Source organism: Oryctolagus cuniculus, chromosome 2 (genome assembly GCF_051225735.1).
Source record: "Oryctolagus cuniculus isolate XC-2025 breed Fujian yellow rabbit chromosome 2, ASM5122573v1, whole genome shotgun sequence".
NCBI lineage: Eukaryota > Metazoa > Chordata > Mammalia > Lagomorpha > Leporidae > Oryctolagus > Oryctolagus cuniculus.
Window position 1 is genome coordinate 4,169,733 of NC_142868.1, and position 23,323 is coordinate 4,193,055.

Here is a 23,323-nt window from a genome sequence, read left to right on the forward strand (position 1 = left end):
GAGACTCAAGACGCGCGGCAGCCGCTTGGTCAGGGACCTCCAGGGCGGCCGGTGAGGCTGAGACGGCTCCAGGTCAGCTACTGGCCTGGTGCAGAGCCAGGGCCTGGCCAGAGGGCGATCTCCGTGGGCACTGCAGGATGTCCGCGGTCCCCCAGGAAGGACAGTGGGACAGGGGCACTGAGCAGAGAGAGAAGCCGGGCCAGGTCACCTGTGCTCAGGAGACACTGGGCAGGTAGCAGGCGAGGATCGCGGAAGACGTCCCCTCCCCGCACGATCAGAGAATGAGCTCTTGATGGATGAAATCGGGAGACGTTGAAGATCGGGTGACAAGATTTAAGGTTCTCTCCGCCTGGACTACGCAGCAGTTCCACGTTTGCATCATGCCTAGCGAGACTCGAAATCGCAGAAAGGAGAGTGGACAGAACCTGGCGGAGCGGACGAGCCCATCGTCCCACGGGGACATCGCAGCACACGTCTTCCAGTGTCATCGAGGGGTCCCATGAATCACGGGGAGAGGACTCGGTCCCTGCCCGGCACGCGGAGCGAGCTGCTTATGGAGCACGTACAGGGGTGCACGGCCAGCACCCAGCCAGGGCCTCACAGCCAAGTTCAACAGCATTGACTGCACGATGTCATTTCACCCACCTTGTGACAAGGGACAAGTAAGGGTAAAAACGTCTGTAAAAGATAATTATAGGGCCGGCACCGCAGCTCACTAGGCTAATCCTCCGCCTTGCGGCGCCAGCACACTGGGTTCTAGTCCCTGTCGGGGCGCCGGATTCTGTCCCGGTTGCCCTCTTCCAGGCCAGCTCTCTGCTGTGGCCCGGGAGTGCAGTGGAGGATGGCCCAAGTGCTTGGGCCCCTGGACCACGTGGGAGACCAGAGGAAGCCCCTGGCTCCTGGCTTTAGCCTGGCCCAGCCTTGGCTGTTGCAGCCATTTGGGGAGTGAACCAGTGGATGGAAGATTGATCTCCCTCCCACCCTGTAACTCTGACTTTCAAATAAATAAATAAATAGGTTGAATATTTTTCAAGATCTCTCTCTTCAGGGACCTGGATCCTTGTGTGATCCAGCTCTGGCGTCCTTGTGTGATGTCAGGGTTGCAGCTGGTGACCTAACCCACTGTGCCACGACACTGGCCCCGATAGATAAGTCTTCAAAAAATATATAAAAGAGACCTATGCATAGTTCATGGACATGTAACAGTACCCAGAGCGGGACAGTAATGGCCCCCTGCTCCCGCGATGACGCTAGGCTGACTCGAAGCCGGACGGGAAAGGTGTGAGAACAGGTGCAGTCCGTCTGTGAAGACAGATGGGCAACTTGTAAGGGACAACGGCGTTAGCACAGCCCAGCCCTCTCTGAAACGGGCTGCCTGGTGGCCGGTGTCTAAGTTTGCTTCGGCACAGAGCAGCCATTCACCCAGGTCCCCGGGTCAGTAAAGGGGGAGAACGGACGTGGCCACCCAGTGTGTGCAGAGTAATCTCCGCCTTGCGTTTAACACGGATGCAAGGGCGAACTCCACGCCGCTGCCTGCCCAGGCCCGCGCATCTCCTGCGTGGGGCGGTGAGCGTGCCCTGGACGCTGCCCAGCATTCCACGTGGGCAGACTGAGAGGGAAGTCAGGGCCAAGGTCATTTAATGAGTTGGGGGCGAGTGAGACATGGTGGCCTCTGAGCTTTGATTCACGTGTTAGTCTATTCCTTAGGAACACCCTCAGCCCAGGGCTGGGATTACCGGCAGCAGGTGAGCCTCGGCCTGCAACGCCGGCGACCCATTCCAGTCCCAGCTGCTCTGCTTCCGATCCAGCTCCCTGCTAGTGCCCCGGGAAAGCAGTGGAATACAGCCCGAGTGCTCGGGCCCCCGTACCCACGAGGGAGACCCAGCTGGAGTTCCAGACCCCTGGCTTTGGCTGTTGTGGGCATTTGAGGGAGTGAACCCGAGGGAGGAAGATTCTCTCTCTCCCTTTCTCTCTCTCAGTTCCTAGAGAGAAGTAAGAGAGCGTGTGTCCTCCAAAGGGGTTGGTGCAGGTTGACTCTGCCTGTCAAAAAAAAAAAAAAAGGAAAATGCATTGAATGTACCTAATCCATGGCACGTCCTGGCTCAGCAGCCCAGCACTGCTGGAGCCCCAGCCATGTCCTCTGATGACCATGACCGTGACCGTGGCTGACCGTGAGCTGTGCTCGCTGCTGGCCTCAGCATCCCCAGAGGTGGTGGATGGACCTCACCGTGCTAGCCTGGATTTTCCGAGGAGGGTGGGGTGAAATCCAAGTTCAAAATGCCAAGTGGGCGGTGCGGTGTCTGCTGGACACAGAGCACTTTGCAGCAACCCGAATTAGAAAACTCCCAGGCGAATACGAAAACTCCTTTGGAAGCCAGCACCAGTCTGTTTATGTCATGCACTGAGGGCGGCACGGGGCACGCTGTTAGCACTCTTGATTTTAGCCACGGCCTCTGCGACCCAGCACGGCTTGTGTGTGTGGTGGATGCCCGCACATCGCCCGCAGCTGTGGTGACAGTGGCAGCAGGTGGCAGTCGGGGGGAAGGGAGGTTTCAGACGATTGTTGGGGTTCAGCGTGTGTGCACAGGGGCATCCGTGCCTCCCAGGCGACTCGGCGACTTCCATCCAGGACGCTGCTCTTAAGCTGAGGCCTGGAAGAAGATTGGGAGCTGGGCGGGCAGACAGGAAAAGGCGCGGCAGGTGCAGAGCCTGGAGCTGGGAGGTCATGGCGCGGTCCCTCGGGGCGGCCCTGGCCGGCCCTCGCCGCTCACTCAGCGCCCGTCTCTCCTCGTGCAGGAGCTGCAGGAGCTGCAGAGGAAGCTGGAGGACCGGCTGGCGCAGCAGGAAGCCGCCCAGCAACAGCAGGCCCTGGAGAGCTGGCAGCGCTGGGCGGCCGACGGGCCCGGGCTGCTGAGCGAGCCTGGGGAGGAGGACCCTGCGGGGCGGATGTCCGCTGCCCTGCAGCAAGCCCTGGGCAAAAGCCAGGAGCTCCTGGAGCAGCAGCAGCAGAGGTAGGCTGGGCGTCCGGGCCTGGGTGGTGGCCTCTCCCGCTCTGGCCTCTCCAGCTCGGCCGGCCGCGCCCGCCTGGCCCCTGAGGCTCCGCCTGGGCGCTGGCTTGGAGCAGCTGACTCTTCCTGATGTCCCTCTCTCCTTTATGACTTTCCTTTTGACACCACTGAAGTTTGCTTAGGCTAAAATTTTGTAACTATCTGAATAATTGTAGGCACAGACACCTGGCTTCGTGGTTAGGATGCCCACAGCCCACATCAGAGGGCACGGGTTCGAGTGCCGGCTCCGCCCCTGCTCCAGCGTCCCCGAAGGCAGTGGTGATGGCTCCGGAGCGTGGGTTCCTGGTCCTGGCCTCCAGTGGTTGCTGGCCTTTGGGCAGTGGAGCAGACGCTGGGAGCACTCCCAGCTAATAAACTAAACAGTAAGACGCTTTTCTTTAAAAGCCCGTGTAGCTTCACAAGGAGTTGCAGAAACAGCATGGAGGAGCCCCGTGCTCGTCCCCAGCTCCCCCCGTGGCGGGCGTCCTGCAGGCTCACCACACACCCTCAGAACCGGGGGCTGACGGAGGCACAAGGCCTGAACCGGCTCCGAGCCATCCAGGCGGCACCATACATGCTGCGTTTTGTAAAATCACGAATCCCATACGATGTTCTTCTGCTCTTTGGGCGCTTTTTCAGTCGTCGCTGGCCCTTGCCTTGCCTCAGCACAAAGACCCTTGGGAAAACTTCCCGTTTTGTAGCTCTAATTTTCCTCTCTGAGTGTGGTATTGGCATGAAAAGGACAGGTGCAAGCCCCACTCCTCTCCCTGCAATCCCTGGCCTGAGTCTTCAGTTTCTACCCCCTTGGGGAGAAGTTGCAACTTTGTTTCTTGTCATTGCTCCCTGCACAGCACAGGACAGCAGTTAGCTCACGTAGCCCGGATGTGGGTACGCCCAGAAAATTCATGGGGAATGCATCTTATGAGAAAAGCTATGTGTGGATTTCAGAGCGTGTGCAGGGGCTGTAACCTTTTAATTCCATTCTCCCATGGACGTTGTAAAGCCCCCTAGTGCCGAGCCTGAGTATTACAGGTGATGGAGCGATGACACGCAGGAGAGGGTGTGTGTGTTCCATGCAAATACTGGGCAGATCTGTGCAGGGTGGCATCCACGGGGTCCCGCAGCCAGCCAGCCCTCGGGGGACCCAGACGTGCTTGCCCCGGACGCGGGGTGAGTCGTTTCTGAAAAAGCATGCAAGTTCATTGGCAGGAAGTAGACCAGATGCCATGGGTGATGAGGTTACAGGAGTTTACTTGATTCAATTGTGGTTTTCTGCCTGAACACAACATCCAAGCGCAGTTCTGTCCCCCCGAGGTTGTTGTGTGGCGGCCTCTGAGTCTGCGCTCAGAGGGAAGTGAGTGTAAATGCTGGCTCTGGGTGGGCTGGGAGGCGCGGGGGTGTGGCCCCCGTGTGCTCCTGCCTGTGGCCAGCCAGGGCCTGCACAAGGATTGAGCCAGGAGCCCAGAACTCCATCGGGGTCTCGGGGAGGGGGCGGGGAGCCAAGTGTTTGAGCCCTCAGTGCTGCCTCCCAGAGTGCGCACGAGCAGGAAGCTGGGGGGGGGGGGGCGGGGCTGGGACTTGAACTCAGCCACTGCAGTACGGGATGCAGGCGTCCCACGTGGCGGCTCCCCTGAAGCCCCGGACGCCTGCCCCGAGATGCCAACTGTAGTTGGCTCACAATGGTACCAAGAACCTGGGAAGAGGCACCGGCCAGCCTTGTGGCTGTGCTTGGAAAATGGCGCTGGGCCCGCCTTACAGTGGGCGTGGACCCCCGATCTCCGTCTTCTTGGTCACGGCCTTGGACTGCTGGGCTTTTCACGGTGGGGTCCCAGGGCTCCCTGCAGAGTCAGAGAGAAGTCCCCTGGCTGTGCCTGTGAACTGCCCCCTCCAAGGAGACTGTCCCTGGCGAGCCCTCGTTGATCCAGCGTTTGCTTCTCTCTCTCTTTAAAGATTTATTTTATTTATTTGAAAGGCAGAGTTACAGAAAAGCAGAGGGAGAGAGGGAGAGAGAGGTCTTCCATCCACTGGTTCACTCCCCAGATGACTGCAACAGCCGGAGCTGGGCCGATCCGAAGCCAGGAGCCAGGAGCTTCTTCCAGGTCTCCCACACAGATGCAGGGCCCAAGGACTTGGGCATCTCCCACTGCTTTCCCAGGCCACAGCAAAGAGCTGGATCAGAAGTGGGGCAGCTGGACGCAAACCAGCGCCCATGTGGGATGCCGGCGCTGCAGACTGGGGCTTTGCCCTCTGCGCCACGCCGGCCCCTGCTCTCCCAGCTCCTCACGAGGTTTTACTTCACTGCAGTTGCAGAGAGGAGCAGCAGAGCGGGGCCGTCCTGGAGGATCTGCTGGAGAAGATGGAGGCCGACACCGTCGGGGCGCTGTGCAGCCAGGTGGGCGGGGCTGGCTGGTGGGCGGCTCCTCCCCGGAGGGCGGGGCTGTGCAGCCAGGTGGGCGGGGCTGGCTGGTGGGCGGCTCCTCCCCGGAGGGCGGGGCTGTGCAGCCAGCTGGGCGGGGCTGGTGGGCGGGCGGCTCCTCCCCGGGGGCGGGGCTGAGGAAGCTGGCCTGGGGGACCACAGCCATTCCACTGCCTTTGGCCCCATGCGTCCAAGGCTTCCACCTAAGTCTCGTTGCTGTCCCCTCGACAACACAATGCTCGGCATGGCTTTTGCCTGTGTGGGGCAGGAGGATGTGTGGCCGTGCGAACGCGCTCAGCAAAACCACACCAGGCTGCATCAGAGACCTGAGCATCATCCGATTCTGCTACCCACGGGGTCCTGCCAACCACTGAGCCGCGGAGAGCAGGGAACCCCTGCGATCGGTATTCCCGGTGGGTTTCTTCGTGTGGTCTGGCAGGTCCCCAGGCCTTCCCCCTTTGCCTCAGTTCCACCGGGAGCAAAGCTGGGAAGAGTCGGGCCTGAGAAAGAGCCGAGTGAGGTTGCAGCCACGTTTTAGCTGCCTCGGGTGAGACTGGCCGACCCTTCTCTTCCTTGGCCAAGTGGCAGGTGCACCGCCCTTCCTCCCGGGGACAGAGCCCCTGGGTGCTGTGTCCAGGGTGACCTGCCGAGCTGCTCACCTGGCAGCCTGCTACGGGATGTGCTTTATCTGCGTCCTGAGGGGCACTTCCTGTATGTCCCCATTTCTGGGGGTCATGGGGAGCATGGCTGAGGGCCCGGGCTCCGCGCTCGGCACCGCATCAGCCGTGGGTGCTGGCTGGCTTTGCTGCAGGATGCCGTGATGGGGACCCCGCCCTGCGACCGTCTCACGGCCCAGTGCAGGTGCCCTGCCTCCCCTCGGTCGTCAAGGAAACAAGGGCCCCCAAGCCCTGCAGCACCCCCAGGAGGGGCCCGTGAGCCCTCAGGCAGCAGAGGGGGAAGGGGCTGGGAACCCTTGGGTGTCCAGCCCCCATCGTTGGCCATAGCTGTCACAATCACACCCAGCTCCAAAGGGACTCCTTTCCTGTGGCTGCCGTAACAAAGGCCACAGCAGTGGACACTCTGTGGGTCACGTGTCCAACTCAGGCGCTCCAGGCTAGAATCCAGGTGTCGGCCTGTTGGTGGTGATGGGGTGGGGGTGGGGGTGGCTCTCCTCACTCACGTCACAGGATGGATTCGGTTCTCACACTCTGAGACCAGCCCCGTTTCCTTGCTGGCGGCCAGCCGGGGCCGCTCCCAGCGTCCGGGGCTCCTGTGTTCCTCGTCTCAAGGCCGCTTCCTTCATTTTCAAAGCCAGCAGTGTCTGCTCACTGGGAAGTCCCCTTTGCCGTGGACTGGGACCAGGCATCTCTGGGTGGCTGGGGTGCCCGGATTCTGCCCTGGGGGCATCGGCGCCATGGTCAACCCGAGGAGCTCCATCCTCTGCCACGTGGCTGACCTGGGCGCCGCTGCTCCGCCCGCCTCCACCGCCACCGAGCCTGGTGCGGGACGCCTTTCCCCTGCTGCCTCGCTTGCTACCGGTGGCCGGTTCTTCCGCCCAAGGAAATCTTCCAAAAAATGAGTTCGGTTCTTCCGGGACTTGCCGTCCCGCTGCAGATGTCAGCCACAGCACAGGGGCCCTTTGTGATCCGACACCCCTTTTCCCTGGGCCCTCACCACCCCTGCCCCTGCCTCACCCTAGGGCCTTTGCTCTTGCTGTCCCTCGCTGCATGTGTCCTGCTCCATGCTCCACTTCCCGCAGGTCTCTGCTCGGATGTCACCTTCCCCGGCCGCCGTCTTCAATGTGTCCCTTCATCCTGCCCGAGTTTTCACACTCAGGCTTACCCCCCTCTGCCGGCCAGAGCTTGGTCTAGGGAGGTTTGCACACTGCCCGAGCGAGCTGAGAGAAGTGGGTGGACAGAACCTTGAGAAGCTGACCAGCTAGAATTTTCTGACAGCTCTGTGGATGTGGGAAACTGTTTTCCAAACAGAGCTGCTAAAACATTCGTTACCGCGGGGGTGAACGTCCCGGGCGTGTGCTAAATTAAAAGCGGTGGGGGTTTGAGCCGCCTCCGCTGCCTCCCGCAGGAGCTGAGGCTGGTGTGCTACCTCTGCAAGATGACCCTGGTGCCCGGGGCCACGCTGCGCCGGCTGCTGAGCTTGGTGCTGCCCACCGCCTCGCAGCCCCAGCTGCTGGCCCTGCTGGACGCGGCCAGCGAGAAGCATTCGGACCACGCGGCGGAGAACGAGGGCGGCGGGGACCCGGCAGAGCTGGCCAGGAGGCGGTGAGTGCGCGCCGGGGCTGCCTGTGGCCGCAGGAGCCGGGCTGTGCAGGGGCGTCCTGGGGAGGGGAGCAGCCCCCTGCCTGGCCCTCTGTGTCAGAGTCCCTCCAAGTCATCCGTCCGTGCTTTCTGTTTTGCCCCCAGTGTGCTTTTGGATAGGATGTTGGGCAAACGCGCCTACCCTGGCCATGCAAAGGTCATCGGAGCCCGTTGGAAAAAATAAAGCTGACAAATGCATACAAGGAAAAATACTCACGGCTTTACCACCCGCACAGAAGGGACTTGACCCCAGGGCCAGCACAGAGCCCCCTCCTCCCCTCATCCCTCACGTCACCCCATATGCACACCCAGCACGCAGCCTCACCCTGCCTCGCCCACCTCCCAGGCCTGCTTCACGCTTCTGAGCCCCGGGATGGGCGGGGCAGAAGTGATGCAGACCTGCCAACCAGAGTGCATGGCACTCAGAATCCACGGCACCCAGAGTCCACAGCACCCAGAGTGGATGGCCACCCAGAGTGCATGGCCACCCACAGTGCACGGCACCCAGAGTGCATGACCACCCAGAGTGCACGGCACCCAGAGTACATGGCCACCCAGAGTCCATGGCACCCAGAGTGCACGGCACCCAGAGTCCATGGCACCCAGAGTGCATGGCCACCCAGAGTCCACGGCACCCAGAGTACATGACCACCCAGAGTCCATGGCACCCACAGCGCACAGCCCGTGGCAGGGGCCACGCCCAGGGCAGTTCACGGAGTCCTCAGGGATGCTCCCTGCAGCTCCCTTCTCAAATGCCCCGCCTCTAGGCTGCCTTCCTGTCGCCATCTGTGATCCTGTAAGGGCGGAGCGAGCACTGTGACCAGGCCCCTGGAGACCCTGGTCACCGTGTGTTGGGTGAAACGAGATACCACAGGGAAAACGGCCTTTCTGGTGTTGCCGGAGGCCCGGATCTCTCACTGCCAGAAGGTTCCAGGGCTTTGGAAGCAAACGACTCTCCCTTCCCCTGCCAGGAAGCACCGGGGCTGGTGGCAAGCCTTGGAGCGCAGACTGCGAGAAGACCTGAGCAGCAGGGGGTTTGAAAAGAGGCTGTGGTTTCGCGAGAGGAAAGAGAGGTAACGGCGCGCCTGCCGGGCCGGGGGGCTGCTGCGTGCGGGGGTGGCCGCGGGCGGAAGCCAAGAAGCCGCTACAGATGGCCCAGGTCTCTTCCCTGAGGACCACGGCTCTCTGTTCCGTGGGCTGTTTGCGAGCCACTGGGGGCAGAATGTTCTAGCATGTGTGAGCGTTTTAATGGCTGCATTTGCTGCATTTGCTGGCTATTTTAATAGGAGATCATTAAAAGCTGAAAATAATGAGAATTCCCGATGGCAGCTCCCAGAGCTTTTTTGCTGCTGGCTACATTGCACCTTCCAGAGAGTGCGGCTCAGACGCAGAGGCTGGGAGTGGGGTCGGGTGCAGAGGCCCCAGCATGCGGCCGTGGGGCTTGAGGCCATCTGACTCGATCCCTTTAATTCCCAAAACGTCCAGGCGTGTGCTGCCTCCACCCACGCCTGTGCTTTTTGGCTGGAGGCACCACGCACCTGCAGAGAGGCTGTGTCACACGGCAGACCCTGCTCCGCTCACTGTTCGCAAGGCAGCGGGAGGGGCTCACGCTCGCCGGCGGCTTACAGCTGGCGCATGCCCGGTGACGGCGGCTCTGTCCTGCCCTGTGGCTTTAGGTTGTGTAGGTCTCTCACGGGTAGTCAGAGGCACTGTCACGTCCAGCCAGGGACTCGGGATGGACGGCTATGGACAGACTCCCAGTAATCCTTTTAGGGGGGCTGCTCCTGAAGTGTGCTGCCCCGTTCCATCTCAGCACCCCTCGCCTAATTCTGCACATTGCTTTGTAACCCTGTTCCATGGGCCTGCTTGTGGGGGAGACCCACACAGTCTTCAGCCACTGGAGAGAGAGCCAGGGAGCCCTGGTTTGCAGCATTGCTGATTTCCATGGCATAAACGTGCCCTCCAACTTCACCCTGGCGGCGGTGGGCTTGTAGAATTCCAAATGCGAGGCTGTCACAGCCAGGAGGGGTTGACGGCAGCCTGCCGCGGGCACAGGGCCACCCAGCAAGTACAGGACCAGTCCTTTCTATAGTGTGGACATGGGGCCGGGGACGGCGGGGACACAGAAGGGGACCCTCCTGTCCCGTCGGAACCCTCGGCTAGGGAGGACGTGCAGCGTGACCCTCTGTTCTGTCTCCAGCATATTGAAGAAGGCGTGTCCGCCGCTCAGAGAGAGGACGATGTTCTCTGCGAAAGGCAGCTGGCCACAGCTGTCCCTGGAGCCCGTCGGCGAGCCGGCGGCCGTGCCCGTGGTCGGGCTGGAAACCATCGAGGTGTTCAACGCCGGGGAAAAGCTCTTCATTTTCCGAAATCCGCAGGAGCCGGAGATCTCGCCGCGCGTTCCGCCCAGGAGGAAGAGGAGGAACTTCCTGAACGCCAAAAAGGCCACTCGGGCCGCGGCCGTGGACCGGCAAGAGGGGGAGGCCCACGGCGGCCTCTGAGCTGGCTCTTCATCTTCTGCCCACCGTGCGCGTGGCCCGTGCACGGCGGCAAGTTCAGGCTGTGCCAGTGGAGGACCCAGACCCTCCGGCTTCCAGGGACGCAGTGTAATCTGTGGATTTCCCGACGGCACTGGCTGCCGCATCATAAGGACTCGAGCTGCCGTCCTTTCCGTCCCCTCACCAGGGGTCTGGGGGAGACCTGCACCCCCCAGTTCTCACGCCCCGCCCGACTGCCTGCCACGGACTCCGTCCACGTCCACGGCAAGGCTCTGCGCTCTTCTTTCTGCATTTGTTACATATTCTGCTTTTTTAAAAATTTTTAATTTTTTGACAGGCAGAGTGGACAGTGAGAGAGACAGAGAGAGAAAGGTCTTCCTTTGCCGTTGGTTCACCCTCCAATGGCCGCCGCGGATGGTGCACCGCGCTGATCTGATGGCAGGAGCCAGGTACTTACCCTGGTCTCCCATGGGGTGCAGGGCCCAAGCATTTGGGCCATCCACCACTGCACTCCCTGGCCACAGCAGAGAGCTGGCCTGGAAGAGGGGCAACCGGGACAGAATCTGGTGCCCTGACCGGGACTAGAACCCGGTGTGCTGGCGCCGCAGGCGGAGGATTAGCCTCGTGAGCCGCGGCGCCAGCCTACATATTCTGCTTTTATACAAGAAACTTTAAAAAATATTTTTACACACGGTTCTTCATAAAGGACTGACCTGTTTGTAAACGCTTGGTGTGTCTTGGCTCCCGTCGTGGCACCAATGCTGGTTAGCACTGGGCCCAGACTGCTCGGTGCTGGCCCGTTCAGCAGGGTGGGTGCGAGGGAGCAGTTATTCCAGAAGCCGGACGCCGGGCAGGGGAAGACAGAGCTCGCTGCTTCCAAATCTGCAGCTCTGCAGGAGGACTTGTGACGGGGGGAGGGGAGTCGGGGGCGCTGAGGGCAGCTCCCTGGGTTTCCAGGGTCGCTTTCTTGGGGGGTCTTTGATACAGGACAGCTGTTGGGGGCTGGTGGTCGGAAAAACTTCCTTACAGGGTCTGCTGTTCCCGCCCCCTCCCTGCAGTCACCCCGGAAATGCTCGTGCACCCGCCGAGCAGACATTACACTCGCATCAGTGGGCGTTGGCTGTTGGGATTCCACGAGCAGAGGCAGAGGCAGTTTGCTTCCAGCTGCAAACCCGTGGCGAGCCCAGGGTTAGGATGCGGAGAGGAGAGGAATTCTCGTGTCCCAGGAGAGATCAGCTGCTGAACAGGGACTTTGCAGAAGGTCCCGGGGGCGGGGGGGCTGCCTGCAGTCCTAACGAGCCGCCATTGGCCGTGTCCCCCAGCGCTGGTGGATAGGCACAAGCAGAGAGAAGAGCTGACGAGGCCAGTTTTCCCATCTAGGAGATCTAGGTGGTCACACGCGGGGTGGGGGAGTGGAAGGTGTACCCAGCTGACCTGAGTTCCAATCCTGGGCGCTCCCTTTGGGCCGTGGGCTCCTGGGCGAGTTGCTGGCCTTTCTGAGTGTCTTTTTCCTTCCCGGCAGAATGGTGAGAACGCCCTAGTCAGGATCAGAGGCAGCTGTCGGTGGTGACCGTGTTCCTGTCGGCTAGCTCGCTGCTTTTGCAGGGCCTCTGCTGGAGTTACGCACAGTTGAAAGGAGATTGCACGGAAGGATTAAAAAAAAAATAGCTCCAACATATAGACTGGGCAGTGATTGAAGAGGCCATTAGCAGCCAAAGGAGGTGCCCCAGCAGGTCAGAGCCCAGCATCGGAACCTGGTAACAGCGCCCTCTGTCGGTGGACAGGAGAGCCCAGCCTCGGATTCGCCCCAGGATGTGCTGGGCAGCCAGGTGGATGGGGTTGGAGCTATGGGAGTGTGCAAGCAGAGGCAAATCCCTTCCTTTCTCTTCGCCCCACAAGTGTCCACTGAGTGCTGTCTGCTTGCACCCTGATGGCTCACTCAGTAAATCTGTATGGAGAAGGAGGCTTCAAAAATTGCATGGGGAAAAATATGCATATTATGAAAAATCTAGGCATGGACTTTAAAACTTTTTTGCAGAAAAACTGCCTTTAAAATTGTTTTAAGTTGGTTTATTTGAAAGGTGGAGAGAGAGAGAGAGTGTCCCATCCACTGGGTCACTCCCCAAATGCCTACAACAGCCGGGGTTAGGCCAAGCTGAAGCCAGGACCCAGCAACTCACTCTGGGTCTCCTGCGTGGGTGGCAGGGACCCAAGGACTTGAGCCATCACCTGCTGCCTCCCAGGGTGTGGCTCAGCAGGGAGCTGGAGCAGAAGAGCAGAAGCAGAGGTGGGGCTCGAACCCAGGGACTCCAATGGTGAAACAGGTGCCCCAGGCAGCATCGTAACTGCTGCATCAAATGTAGGTTTAGATTCCTACTCCGGGGACTATTGCATTCTTACACAGCAGTCTTCTTAGTACATCGGGACTAAAATCCAGCTATCGAAAAAGGTCAGAGGCAGGCGGAAATGCTAACATTAAAACTGAACACTCAACTAGCGAGGTGAGTATGCCGTGATGGGGAGCACGCATCTGCGCTGAGACGCTGAGAGAACTCCTCCGACCCTCAGCATCTGACGTCCCTTTTTAAAACCATATCGGGACCGAATTACTATCTAATGGATGCACAGATTTTTTTTTTTTTTTTTTTTTTACAGGCAGAGTGGACAGTGAGAGAGAGAGAGAGAGAGAGAGACAGAGAGAAAGGTCTTCCTTTTGCCGTTGGTTCACCCTCCAATGGCCGCCACGGCTGGCGTGCTGCAGCCAGCGCACCGTGCCTATTCGAAGGCAGGAGGCAGGAGCCAGGTGCTTCTCCTGGTCTCCCATGCGGGTGCAGGGCCCAAGCACTTGGGCCATCCTCCACTGCACTCCCTGGCCACAGAAGAGAGCTGGCCTGGAAGAGGGGCAACCGGGACAGAATCCGGTGCCCTGACCGGGACTAGAACCCGGTGTGCCGGCGCCGCTAGGTGGAGGATTAGCCTAGTGAGCTGCGGCACCGGCTGGATGCACAGATTTAAGATGTGTGATCGAATGTGCTCTGGCCGTGATCAAGAAAACGAACGTTTCCCCCTCCCCTCCTGTCTCCGGGGCCCTTGTAACCCCTCCCTGCAGGTGCACGCCCCCGCCCCACCCCCTACACCAGTCTGCGGTTCCTGCGTAAGGAACGGAGCAGCCTTGCCCTGAGACAATCATTCTACGCGTCATCCAATCCACATGGCTGGGCTTCTGCATGGCGATAGTCCGTTCTTGTTCAGGGTAGCGTGGGCTGACTGCGCGTGCATTTCCTGCTGGGGGCAGTTGGGATGGTTTGGGTTGTGGCCCTGACAAGCAGAGCTGCTGGGAACATTTCTGGACGAGTCTTCGGGTGGATGCATGCTTTGCCGTGTTTGGATCAATGTCGAGGTGACGCGTGGCTGGGTCATGTGACAGGTGTGTGTTAAACGCACGTTGTGCTGCTGTCCAGAGTGGTCACCACTTCACAGTCCCGCCTGCGGTGCGTGTGCCCCTCAGCCTTTCCAGCCTCAGTCTTAATCACTGACCACTGAGTTCTCATTGCATTTGGTTTTTTTTTTTTTTTTTTTTTTGCTGGCCAACCATAGACTAGCATTTTCTTTGGAGAAACATCTGATTAAATCTTTTGCCTACTTTTCATTGGGCTGTTTTATTGTATTAAAATTTTGAGAGTTCATTATATATTCTGGATACAAATCCTTTATCAAGTATGTGGTTGGTTTGTATTTTCTCTTATTCTGCAACTTGTCCGTTCATTCTTTTTATTATTATTTATTTATTTGAGAGTTAGAGTTTCAGACAGTGAGAGGGAGACAGAGATAGGTCTTCCATCTTCTGACTCACTCCCCAAATGGCCACAGCAGTTGGAGCTTAGCCAGGAGCCAGGAGCCTCTTCCGGGTCTCCCACATGGATGCAGGGGCCCAAGGACTTGGCCATCTTCTGCTTTCCCAGGCCACAGCAGGGAGCTGGACTGGAAGAGGAGCAGCCGGGACTTGAACCAGCACCCATATGGGATGCTGGCGCTGCAGGCAGAGGCTTAGCCCACCACGCCACAGTGCTGGCCCCCATTCATTCTTTTAATGGTGTCTTTTGAAGAACAGAAGGTCTTAACTTCGATTCAGTCCAATTTGCCAATATTTTCTTTTATGGATTTTGCCTTTGGTGTCCATCTAACAAATCTTTGCCCAAACCAAGGTCACAAAGAATTTTTACTATGTTTTCTTCTAGAAGCTTTATAGTTTCAAGCTTTATGTAATCCATTTTTTATTTATTTTAGTGTATGGTACAAGCTGTGGTCAATTTCCTTTTTTTTTTTTCATATTCTGTTGTATGGCATCATTTAAAAAGATTGATGTATTTGAAAGAGTGGCAGACGGAGACAGAGATCCTTCAGCAGCTGGCCTAATTCCCAAAAGCCCAAGCCAGGTGGAAGCCAGGAGCCCGGAACTCCATCCAGGGCTCCCATGTAGGTGCCGACGCCCCAAGTCCGTGAGCCCTCACCTGCTGCCCCCCAGGGTGCGCATTAGCAGGAGTCCAGGCTGGGAGTGGAGAAGGAACTGTATCTTGGGCGGTGTGATATGGAATGCAGCCAGCCTGTGTCTCCCTCCCTCCCTCCCATCTTCATCAGTCCATTCGCTCCTGGACCAGCCTGGCCAGAGGGTCATCCGTTTGCATGGTCTGTTGCTGGAACCAGCCCTTGGTGTCACTGCTTCTCTCTGCTGTATTCCCTTGAGTCGTATTCCCTTGAGTCTGCCCGCCCCGTCCCTGCCTCCTGTGCGACTCACTGCAGGTTTACCTGGCTCTTCTGCCTTCTTAAGGGGGAACCTGAAGTCGGAGACCTGAGAGACCTCTCTCGCCCCGCGGAGGCATTTAGTGCCGTAAACCTTGCCTCTGGGGTGTGAGTGTGAGTGTGTGTGTGAATGTGTGTGTGAGTGTGTGTGTGTGTGTGTGTGGTGACACCTGTGCGTGTTGCGATAGTGCCAGGTGTGGGCTGAGTTAGATGGATTTCCGTCCTCATTCCGCATTGCCTTTCCCGCTTCCTTGCGCAGGTGCTGTTCCTGCACTGGCTGCTGATCACCTTCAAGGCTGAGCGCCGGGATTGTCGCTTTTCTGCGAAGATGCCCGAGCTCTGTTGCAGGACGCGGTTGAGAACCAGGAAACGCTTTGATCCTTTGGCGTCTGTTTTCAGGCCTGACCTGCCAGGATGGCAGCGGTCTGGTGAGCTCTGCCATGCAAGCTCTCTCCGAGCCCTCGGCCAAACGGCCCCTCAGTGACGAGCCTTCCACGACTGGTGGCAGAAAGCAGCCCTGTGCCCGGGGGGCCTTTGGGCGGCTCTGTTCCCGCCCTCAGCGGCCTCTCCCACACAGGTGCAGACAGAACTCTGCCGGGTAGTTGCAGGAGCCCCTGGACAGCACTCTGGAGTTCCGGCTTTCTGGGACTGTCTTCTCTCCGGTCCTCCTCCCACAGCCTCAGACTCCCCTGGGCTCCGCCGGAGCCCCCTTCCCCAGCAGGGTCTGCAAAGTCTCCCAAGACAGACAGGGTGACTGAAGGTTCCCCCCACTCGTCCCCATTTCTCAGGGTCACTCTGCTTGGTGAGTCTAATGCCCAGTGCCTGGAAGCCCACTGTCATGTACCTTGTCTGTAAAAAAAAATTCCCAACGGGGCGCTGAATTGGCTTCTCGTTACTACCTCTGAGCCTGAAGCCTTAGCATTCATTTTCTCTTCTCATAGCATCTTTTTTTTATACGATTTTATTTATTTATTTGAGAGGCAGAGTGACAGAGAGAGGGAGAGACAGAGAGAGAGGTCTTCCATCTGCTGGTTCACTCTCCAAATGGCTGCAATGGCTGGAGCTGCACTGATCCGAAGCCAGGAGCCAGGAGCTTCTTCTGGGTCTCCCACGCAGGTGCAGGGGCCCAAACACTTGGGCCATCTTTCACTGCTTTCCTAGGCCACAGCAGAGAGCTGGATTGGAAGAGGAGCAACCGGGACTAGAACCAGCACCCCTGTGGGCGCAGGCGGAGGATTAATCCAACGTGCCACAGCGCCAGCCCCTCTCAGAGCATCTTGTCCACATTTCTGGCTCTTTCCCCGTGACTGTCTTTTCATTTCTTAGCTCACGCTTCTCTGGGGCTTTCCTGCCTCCACTGAGATTTCCATATTAGGGATAATCACTCGGTGCTCTGAACTAAATTCCAAGTATTCCCCCCAGTGTGATGTTTGTCATCTTAGTTTATGCTTTTCATCATGCAAATGTGTTTCATCTGTGCAAAAATATTTTGCCTGATTGCTTCTAAATTATTAAATGTATTTCATAAAAGGCAAACAACGCAATTCAACACATTAGGTGGAAACCAAGTAATAGAGATAAACCCCTACTAAGCTTTGGTCGTGACTTTGACAGCCAATGCCCATGTGTGCTACAGAGAATAATGTCCAAGACGTATGCTTGCGTTGACGAATTGCATGCTCCCAGAGGGGACCCTTGCATTTGAACTCACAGGTTGTCCCTTGCTCTGCGTGTAGGGAAAGGGTCCGTGGGAAGAAATCCCAAGCTCAGGACCCCTGGGCAGTCAGATCACTCTTTATTTATTTAAAAATTATTTATTTGTTTGAGAGAGTTACAGGCAGAGAGAGGCAGTGACAGAGAAAGGTCTTCCATCCACTGGTTCACTCCCCAAACACCCCCAATGTCCAGAGCTGAGCCAATCCAAAGCCAGGAGCTTCTTCTGGGTCTCCCACGTGAGTGCAGGGGCCCAAGGACTTGGGCCATCTTCTGCTGCTTTCCCAGGCCACAGCAGGGAGCTGGATTGGAAGTGGAACAGTTGGGCTTCAAACTGGCGTCCATATGGGATGCCAGCACCTCAGGCCGGGGCTTTAACCCACTGCGCCACAGCACTGGCCCCCAAATATTCTGACTGATTGTTTTCAGTGATTTCTGACTCGAATTTCTCATCGTGCATCGCCTTCCTCGTTTCTTTGGGTTTCCTATCTGCAGTCTGTTGCATCTCATGGAGTTCCCTTAGTATCAGCATTTTGTATTCTTTGCCAGGCATTTTGTAGATTTCCTTCTACAAGGATGAATCTATAGAGAACTACAGTGTTCCTTTGGAGGTGTCATGGGTCCCTGCTCCTAAATGTTTCCTGTGTTGCGTTTAGTGTAATCGTTGTCTGTTCTTTGTGAATAGCTTTCGTTGGAGAAGACTTTTTATTAGACAGGAGGTGGGTGTCAGTTGAGTGGCTGCTTTGGCGCCAGAAGTGTGGCTTTGAGCCCAGAAGTGTGGCTTCCGTGGGAGCACAAGGGTGGAGCCAGGGCTGAGACCCCGAGCCACAGAGCCGCTGCCGGCCCCCACGGCCAACACCGAAGCGCTGGCCACAGCAATGCACAGGCCTCCAACAACACAGTCACACCCACCTAACCAGAGAGCCCAGACGGGCCACAGCCCGCCCCCGCCCTGTCACCCACCCATCCGCTGCGGACCAGCCCGAGGCCCACCCAGGAGCTGAGCCCGCACTGCTTGTCCCCTCTCCTTCAACAGGTGCGAATCCCTGGGAGGCTGGGACCTGCACCGTGGCTGCCTGACCCCTTGCTCCGTGCGTTGCCCGCCAGGGTCAGTCCTCGCCTTGCTGTGTGCTGGGTGACTGGGTCCAGTGTGGGGCTTCCATGGCAATCCCTCCAGCCACTTCTGGGGTGTTCTCTGGACAGGAGACAGGCTGCGGTTCCTGCTGGCACACAGGAGGGGACTCGGCAGTCACACCTGGGTGGCCGGCGTCCCTCCTCATCCTCAGTCTCTCTTCCTGTGACTTTGCCTACGGCCAGCCGTGCTCCAAAAATACTGAATGTAGAATCCCAGAAGTCAACAATGCATAGGTTTCAAATGACACGTATGACAGAACGCTTGGAACTGTTCTCTTGTTAATCACTTCCTGCAGCTGATTAATCAATTAACCTGTATCCTCTTAGGTGACTTCTTGGGGCGGGGGAGGGGGAGGCATGTAGGATAAAACAAGGCAAGTGGCGTGATGGCCCGTGGGAGAGGCTGCATCTGGCTGGGGTTGGAGCCAGCAGCCCCGGTGGGCATCACGGAGGAGGAGGAGGTGGGAGTGGAGCGGCACCCCAGCAGGGCCGGCAATCAGGAAGTCCCTCCCACGTTCCAAAGGGAAAGGCCGGCTCCTCTGCACCTGTGGGGGGGGGGGGGGGGCTCGGGAAGGCTCCGGGAAATGGGATTAAGAGATGTTTATCTCCCATGCAAAAGCCTCTGAAATCCAGCAGGAGCTGTCTTTGCATATTTTGACAAAAAGGCATGATTGCAATACTTGTCACGCCAAAACAGACTTTTAATTCCACTTTCCAGAAACTGTTTGGAGTGCCCTAGTGTGAGTGTGGCGCACAAGGCTGGAAACACTGGTGTTTCTCTCTCGGTGGAGAGCTTTCTGTCTTTCCCGGTGAACGGACTGCACCTCCGCACGGTAACAAGCCGCTGCCATCAAGCTGGGCGGCGCCTTCACCTGCTGAGCTCACTGGGGTCTGATCCCAGGGCAGAATCGGCAGCCACGCCCCCGCCTCACCTAACTCTGTCTCTGAGCCCCTTCAACAGGAGCCCGGCCCCGCCCACCCAGCCCTGAAGTAAGGACAAATCGGTGAGAAGGAATTTCCAAGAAATAGTTTATTCTGAACAAGGAACGCGGACTGACAGAGCCAGGAAGTGCGGTGCCTCCAGGGCCACTTCGCTCCCGCTCCCCCGGGGACGCAGCCTGGGGCCGTAGGAACGAGCCTGGCAGTTCCTGGCCGGGACAGCACAGAGCTGTGCAGACACATGCAGACCAACGCGCGGGTGACACAATCCACAAACAGCGGGGGCTTGACGGACGGGAACTACGACTGATTCTTTTTTTTAAAAAACAAAAATATAAAATGTCACAGAACATAGAAAGGTCTCGTAAGAAATCTCAGAGACAAAATTTATATTCATTAAATAAAAGTTAAAAAAAAAAAAAGAAAAGAAATCTCAGACAACACGGACAGCCCCGAGGATGTACTGAGCGGAAAACGGAAGGAGGGTGGAGCAAACGGAAGCACACTGAACTCTAGCAGGACTCACACACATGTCAGAGACTCTGGGAAGGGGCGTCTGGCGGAACGGTGAGTCCCGCCGTCCCCCAGTGCAGTGCCTGGGCTCAGTGCCAGCTCCGGCTCCCAACACCAGCTTCCTGCTAATGCACACCTGACGGGCTGGGTCCCTGCCACCCATGTGGGAGACCTGCACTGAGTTTTTGGCTCCCGACTTCGGCCTTGGCCATTGAAGGCCAAGTTTGGAAAGGAAGCCAGTGAATGGGAGATCTTTCTGTTTGTCTGCTTCTGACAAAATAAATAAGTACAAAAGCCTTAAGAGAGAAAACTTAAGGGCCCTAAACACGAGTCTCACCCCACGAGAAAGTGACGATGGTGACACAACGGCCACCAGCGGGGTCAGCCAAGGAGCCAGGCATGCGACAGGCAGGACTGTCACTGAACTGCCCCCCGGAAGGTGAGGGTGAGGAGGCCACCCTCGGCGTGACCATGTGACCTGCCCAAGGTCCCTGGGCTGCAGATGTTAGGCGTGGGTTCTGCCCACAAGCCCGACACCAAGGCTAGAACCCACCTGCTGCTCCAGGCAAGCCGTTCCCTGAACAGGTGGTTTGCCTCCAACCCTTGTGTTGGAGGAGGGACTGGCCAGGATCATGCCCTTCCCCCACCTCCCCGGCCCGGGGGAGCCCCTGGAGGCCAGGGTCCTGCTGCAGGGCGGGGCTGGGGCAGGGGAGGGGGCTCAGCTGGTGTCTGTGGGGTAACCAGCAGTCAGCAGCCGACCCTCTGCTGAACGGGCACTTCTGTGCCATCCAGCACTGGTGGGATGGGTAGACCCCTGGGATGAAGGGTGGGGAGGGGTCTGGGAATGAAAGGGGAGTGTTTGCAGCTCTGAGACTCAGGGAGCCAGGCTGGTCTGCAGGCTGAGTCTCCCAGGACGATCAGAAAGCGAAGGGCGCACACACCTCAGGTTCGCGCGGGATCTAGAAGGATTTCTGCAGGAGGCGCAAACACCTGAGACCTCTCTTTGGCCCCGGGGGCTGCATTTTTGGAAAGTGCCATCTAGTAAGCTAGGGCGGGCGGAGCTGCAGCTGTGATGGTCTGATACCAGGGTTGTGATTTGCAGCTGCAAACGATCTTAGAAACGCCAAGGTTTTGCCAGTCTGCCACCCAGGGTCTGCAAAGTCTCCCAAGTACAAGTCCCCACAAGAACCAAGTGGGGCGGAGAGCTGCCCAGCCCCTCGGCAGAAGACAACTGAGGCTCGGAGAGGGCGTGGCTTGTCCCGGCTCACACCGCAAATCGGCAGAGAGCTGCAACCAGAACCCAGGCTTCCCAGCTCCGACTCCGGGGTCTTTCTGCATCTGGTGCTTCCAGGGGCGAGGCAGGGGCCGTCAGGGCACAGAGAGGGGCTCTGGGGGTCAGGGCGGAGACGGTGCCATCCCGCGGGGCAGCTGCAGCCGGGGCTTAGCTGCTGCAGCTGCGGGGACAGGCGTGAGCCAGGATGTGGTTGTTGCAAGCGTCTGGGAGCTTGCCCTGGGCCTGGCTGCCCGTCCGGCCTTCTGTGTCCAGGAGCTGGCCGCCCTGCCCTTGCTGCCTCCTGAGCCTGCAGACAAAAGCACAGAGCAGACCCGTTAGTGCCGCGGTGCAGGGCTGTGGCGACAGGTGCCTGCAGCCCAAAGCTCCCGTTGCCAGGGCAGCCCGACCCCCGAAGGGTCCAGGGCCCTGTGCCTGGAGCCCAAGCCGGCTTGGGTGCACCTGGGTGAGTTACCTGACCACAGAGCCCCATCTGTAAAGTGGCCTATGACAGGAGATCGTATAGGTAACCTGTCCAAGTTCGTGCAGTCAGGAAAGTTGGTGAGCCCACGCATCATCCACCAGTGCGTAGCTCATCTTTCATTCAAGAATATGCGCATGGCTTCATTCATTCTAGGGGTCCTGCATCGTTCATTCAGTCTGTACTGCATCATTCATTCCGTCTGTGGGTACTGCCAGCCCCCACCCCTGGCAGCACGGATCCTCTGGGACCTAAGCGGTTGTACTCTTTGCCCTCACGGAGCTCACGGTCCGAAGGGGGGAGGGGCACTAGTAAAGTAATCCCACAATACGCATCAAAGCCAAACCCTCCACCCCATTCCAGACTGGGGTAGAGGAGGGTTCTGAGGCCCCGCCCCTTCACGGCTGCACTGCCACGTGCATCATGGGAGCGCTGGTCTGGGTCCTGCTGCTCTCCCATCCGGCTCCCTGCGAGTGCACCTGAGGAGAGCACATGACAGCGCAAGTGCTGGGCGCCTGCTGCCCGTGTAGGGAATCGGATGGAGCTCCAGGCTTCTGGCTTCAGCCTGGCCCTGTCCTGGCTGTCTGCTGTGGCCACGTGAGGAGTGAACGCGTGGGTGGAAGGTCTCCCTTTCTCTCTGTAGCTCTGCCTTTCAAATAAATAAATCTTAAAGAAAAGCCCCTTGGCTGTCAGTGCTTCCTCCTGTCGTCCTGTTGGTCACATTGCTCATCTTCTGTGCCCCCGGTTTCCTCCTGGACACCACAAAGCCCACAAAGGCAGACATTCCAATTCTCAGCCAAGTTATCAAGTTCATTGTCAGCTTTGTGGCCAGATATCCGAGGGACGGCAGCCTCCCGCACTCCACCAGGAGGCGTCAGGAGGAAGCGCACTTCAACAGGGAACCTCAACCCCCCAGAACGAAACGTGCCCTGAAATCGCTAAGGAGTCTGTCATCAATGCTGGAGGCATTTGGCAGGGCGAAGCACCACCTAGGCCAGCAGTCCAGCCGATTCCCGGGGAAGCCGTTCGGCTTACCAGCGGGCGCACCTGCAGCAGCCTCTCCCGGGCGAGGTGCCCTGTGGATTCAGGACAGGAGTTCCGGCAGAGTGAGATCAGCATTGCCGCCTGGGGGCACTCCCTCCCCTTCCTTACGTCTCTGCCTCCTTAAAGGGAAAGACGAACAGCTTGGGGGCTGGCCTGCCAGTCGTGCAAGGGCCCTTAGGAAGAGCAGCCGCTCTGTGGTATGGGCTTGTGCCCATTGTACAGATGGGCACACCGACAGTGAGGCTCAGCCTCCTGCCGTGGCTCTAACGAACATCTCCTGCTGAGGAGCCCCCCTCCTCCAGCTGTTTCTGCTGGCCCCTCCTGGGGGCTCAGGGCAGAAGGCTGCAGGGGTCCGGATGAATCCACACGGAGTGTCTGAGTCAGGACTCAGAGCGGCTCAAACAGAACCAATCAGCCGCAGGACACATGGGGAGGTCAGAGGGGGGTGCAACCAGGGGAGACCAGGGCGTCGTCTTGCAACCATGGAGCAGGCAAGGGAACCCCTCCTCCCACCCTGGGCAAGGGCCACCACCAGCCAGAGCCAGGTGGCGCCACAGCCGCCAGCACAGTGCTCGGCCTTGGGGGTGCGGGGAGGTGCACAGTCACTGTGTGTGGCCAAGCAAGGGACTGCACGGCCCAGCCTGTCCGCACCCTTGTTAGCAGGCGTATGCACAGGTGGGCAGGGTCCATCGCAACATCCCGAGGGAGAGAGGAAGGCAGCCGTTATTAGATGGATAGAGGGCAGCACGGCGGGACAAGAATCGGGCTGCCATTTGCAGAATCGGTGGGCTGGCGCACACAGGGAGCGTTTGCTCTTGCAGCCAAAGGAGTGGGGGCAGCTTCTTTTTTATTTCACATGCGCGTGTTAGGAAAATGAAGACAAAATAAGGTGTGAGGTAGCACTGAGGGGCGTGGCGCTCTGTGGGCTGCTGGCCTTGTCCGTAACGGACACCACAGCAAACAACGCCTGCGACACCACAGGGGCTGCCAGCGCTCAGCTGTGCCAACTCATTTGTCCTTCTTAAAATTTTTTTGAAAGACAGAGTTACAGAGAGAGAGAGAGAGAGAGAGAGAGAGAGGGAGAGAGAGGGAGAGAGAGGGAGAGACAGAATCTACCTGCTGGTTCACTCCCCAAATGGCCATAACCGCG

At 58.5% G+C, this 23,323-nt stretch overlaps 2 protein-coding genes across 5 annotated transcripts in view; one reads left to right on the plus strand and one right to left on the minus strand.

Annotated features, from left to right (window-relative positions):
* Positions 1 to 13,928, plus strand: part of EVC2 (EvC ciliary complex subunit 2) — an 85,098-nt gene extending 71,170 nt beyond the window's left edge. For 2 of the 4 annotated variants that reach the window (XM_070068045.2, XM_070068044.2), the window contains exons 18-22: positions 2,797 to 3,011; positions 5,352 to 5,439; positions 7,549 to 7,745; positions 8,753 to 8,854; positions 9,982 to 13,928. In XM_070068045.2, the coding sequence (XP_069924146.2) occupies positions 2,797 to 3,011; positions 5,352 to 5,439; positions 7,549 to 7,745; positions 8,753 to 8,854; positions 9,982 to 10,282 (903 nt within the window). In that variant the 3' untranslated portion in view covers positions 10,283 to 13,928. Of the gene's footprint in view, positions 1 to 2,796; positions 3,012 to 3,223; positions 3,431 to 5,351; positions 5,440 to 5,731; positions 5,877 to 7,548; positions 7,746 to 8,752; positions 8,855 to 9,981 lie in introns of those variants that run through there. The other 2 variants (XM_089326923.1, XM_089326924.1) reach the window with 2 other exon arrangements.
* Positions 13,929 to 16,017: 2,089 nt separating this feature from the next.
* STK32B (serine/threonine kinase 32B) overlaps positions 16,018 to 23,323 on the minus strand; it is a 257,275-nt gene continuing 249,969 nt past the window's right edge. The window contains exon 12 of the mRNA XM_051829718.3: positions 16,018 to 20,958. Within this exon, the coding sequence (XP_051685678.3) occupies positions 20,820 to 20,958 (139 nt within the window). The 3' untranslated portion in view covers positions 16,018 to 20,819. The remainder of the gene's footprint in view (positions 20,959 to 23,323) is intronic.